The sequence below is a fragment of the Sinocyclocheilus rhinocerous genome, unplaced genomic scaffold (genome assembly GCF_001515625.1).
Source record: "Sinocyclocheilus rhinocerous isolate Xijiao unplaced genomic scaffold, SAMN03320098_v1.1 scaffold3527, whole genome shotgun sequence".
Classification (NCBI taxonomy): Eukaryota; Metazoa; Chordata; class Actinopteri; order Cypriniformes; family Cyprinidae; genus Sinocyclocheilus; species Sinocyclocheilus rhinocerous.
The window spans coordinates 2,192-4,510 of NW_015653453.1; the positions used below are offsets into that span (position 1 = coordinate 2,192).

Genomic DNA, 2,319 nt, shown 5'->3' on the forward strand with positions numbered 1-2,319 from the left:
ATATATTTTTTTTTAAAGAACTTCCATTCTTAAAGTCATTACTGTAAATGCTGTAAATGTTAAAGATCCAGAATTGCAATTCCCATCCCTGGTGAGCACATCATGTGTAACCTCTAGTATTATCAGCCAGACAGATTCATATGCATTTATTTTCCCTGCAGACGCATCTCGTCGCAGCTGTGCATTTGTGTTTCTCTTCTCTAAAGCATGTGTCAATGCAGCAGATGTGCACACAGTAAAATAAAAAAAATAAAAAAATGTTTTCTGATAGACAAGACTTATAAAGACATAATTATCTTTTTTTCATATGTAAATGCTGAGAGGAAAACATTTCTACGCTTGTTTTGTCTGCTTTTAATTTGACACACAAGCAGCTGGATTGATGATGGATTTCTGAAAGTCATTTATGCAAATCCTAGGTGTTACTAAACCCTGTTTAGGGGGGTTTCAGTCGCCCTGTCTTTCAATCTCAGCCCCCCTAAAAAAAATAAAATCTGTGATAAACTGTCAGCACTGTTAAACATCTGTGATTCTAGGAGCTCTGTTCACACGTACATCCTGCTGTGTTTTTTAGGATGATATCTGAGTTTATTTCTCTCTGAACCATACCAGTCATTATGTTCAAGTTTGTTACATTCCGTATTATTCCTTCCTATCCATCACTACTGCAGGTACACAATCAATTCTCCATTCTCATCGGATTTTTTGGTATTTCTGACTCTAACAAGCTTGTAGCAGAACAACAGTGCAGACGGCTAGACAAAGCAAACCACAGTGAATTGTTTGAATCACATACCCTGCAGATGGAGTTTGCTCTCTGGGCTCTGAAGAAGCACAGAACTGACCGAGTCCAGATTATCATACGTGCTGCAGCCGAGTGGACCCGTCCGCGTCTCCGTCACCTGAAGACAGACACAGATCACATCAAACCAGGGCCGTAAAACACCAGATCAATTTTACTTGATTACTGTACTTAAGTATTATTGTGTTGGGATTTGTACTTTACTAAATTAAACATTTAATTTAAAAAGCTACAATTAAAAGTACACACATATTCAGATTATTTTCTACCATGTTTTTGACCTCTGCATCATTGCTTTTTTAGTTTTACCCTGTTTCTATGTCTGTCAGACAAAACATTTTATGCAATATAATTCACTTTGCATTGAGAAGTTTATTCAAAATGAGTTAACAAGAATCTCCTCTCTTGTTTTTATTTTGGCTAGATTAATTCTACTTTTTAAATACACTTTAAAGTTATATTTTTACTTTTACTCTACACTTTAAAGTTGTATTTTTACTTTTACTCAAGTATGCTGTTGGCCAAATATTTGTATACAAGTATTTAAACCCCCTGCATGAAACAGATCACTATGAACATGAGTGCTGGTGCGCTGCAGCAGGACGCATTGTTGATTAATTATATTCAGATTATTTTCTACCATGTTTTTGACCTCTGCATCATTGCTTTTTTAGTTTTACCCTGTTTCTATGTCTGTCAGACAAAACATTTTATGCAATATAATTCACTTTGCATTGAGAAGTTTATTCAAAATGAGTTAACAAGAATCTCCTCTCTTGTTTTTATTTTGGCTAGATTAATTCTACTTTTTAAATACACTTTAAAGTTATATTTTTACTTTTACTCAAGTATGCTTTTGGCCAAATATTTGTATACAAGTATTTAAACCCCCTGCATGAAACAGATCACTATAAACATGAGTGCTGGTGCGCTGCAGCAGGACGCATTGTTGATTAATTACGAGCTGGATGTAAGAGCTAAAAATATCACAGCAGAACATCTACAACTTCAAAACCTGCTGAGGCGCATCTCTGACTCCAGAAGGCCTTACTGTGTCTTTTCACATTTAGTATGAATTGCACAATTGGCTTTAAAAAAGAAGACTGTCAGAGACTTTATTTTGCATTGAAAAGTATTGCATTAGTGGTATTTCCTCAAATATCTTAATCTCTGATAAATAATTCCAGTGGTTTTAGTTGCAAAGTCGATTTTAATATTTCCAGTTGCGGTCAATAGTATGGACACACATTTCTGAAATTATGTTTCTCATGATTGCATTCATGTATTATTGCAAAAACACTTGAACGAGTTGTGTTCAACCAAGTCTCAGCCTTTCTCACACAGAACAACCTCCTGGACAGCAACCAATCTGGCTTCAGAAGTGGACATTCGACCGAGACTGCCTTGCTTTCAGTTGTTGAAGCCCTAAGACTGGCAAGAGCGGCTTCCAAATCTTCTATACTTATTTTGCTGGATATGTCTGCTGCTTTTGATACAGTGAACCACCAGATTCTCCT

At 35.9% G+C, this 2,319-nt stretch overlaps 1 protein-coding gene across 1 annotated transcript in view; it reads right to left on the reverse strand.

Annotated features, from left to right (window-relative positions):
* Positions 1-796: 796 nt before the first annotated feature.
* LOC107715673 (BMP/retinoic acid-inducible neural-specific protein 1-like) overlaps positions 797-2,319 on the reverse strand; it is a gene marked incomplete at its 3' end in the record, with an annotated part of 122,104 nt that continues 120,581 nt past the window's right edge. The window contains exon 5 of the mRNA XM_016521841.1: positions 797-902. Coding sequence (XP_016377327.1) covers positions 797-902 — 106 coding nt within the window. The remainder of the gene's footprint in view (positions 903-2,319) is intronic.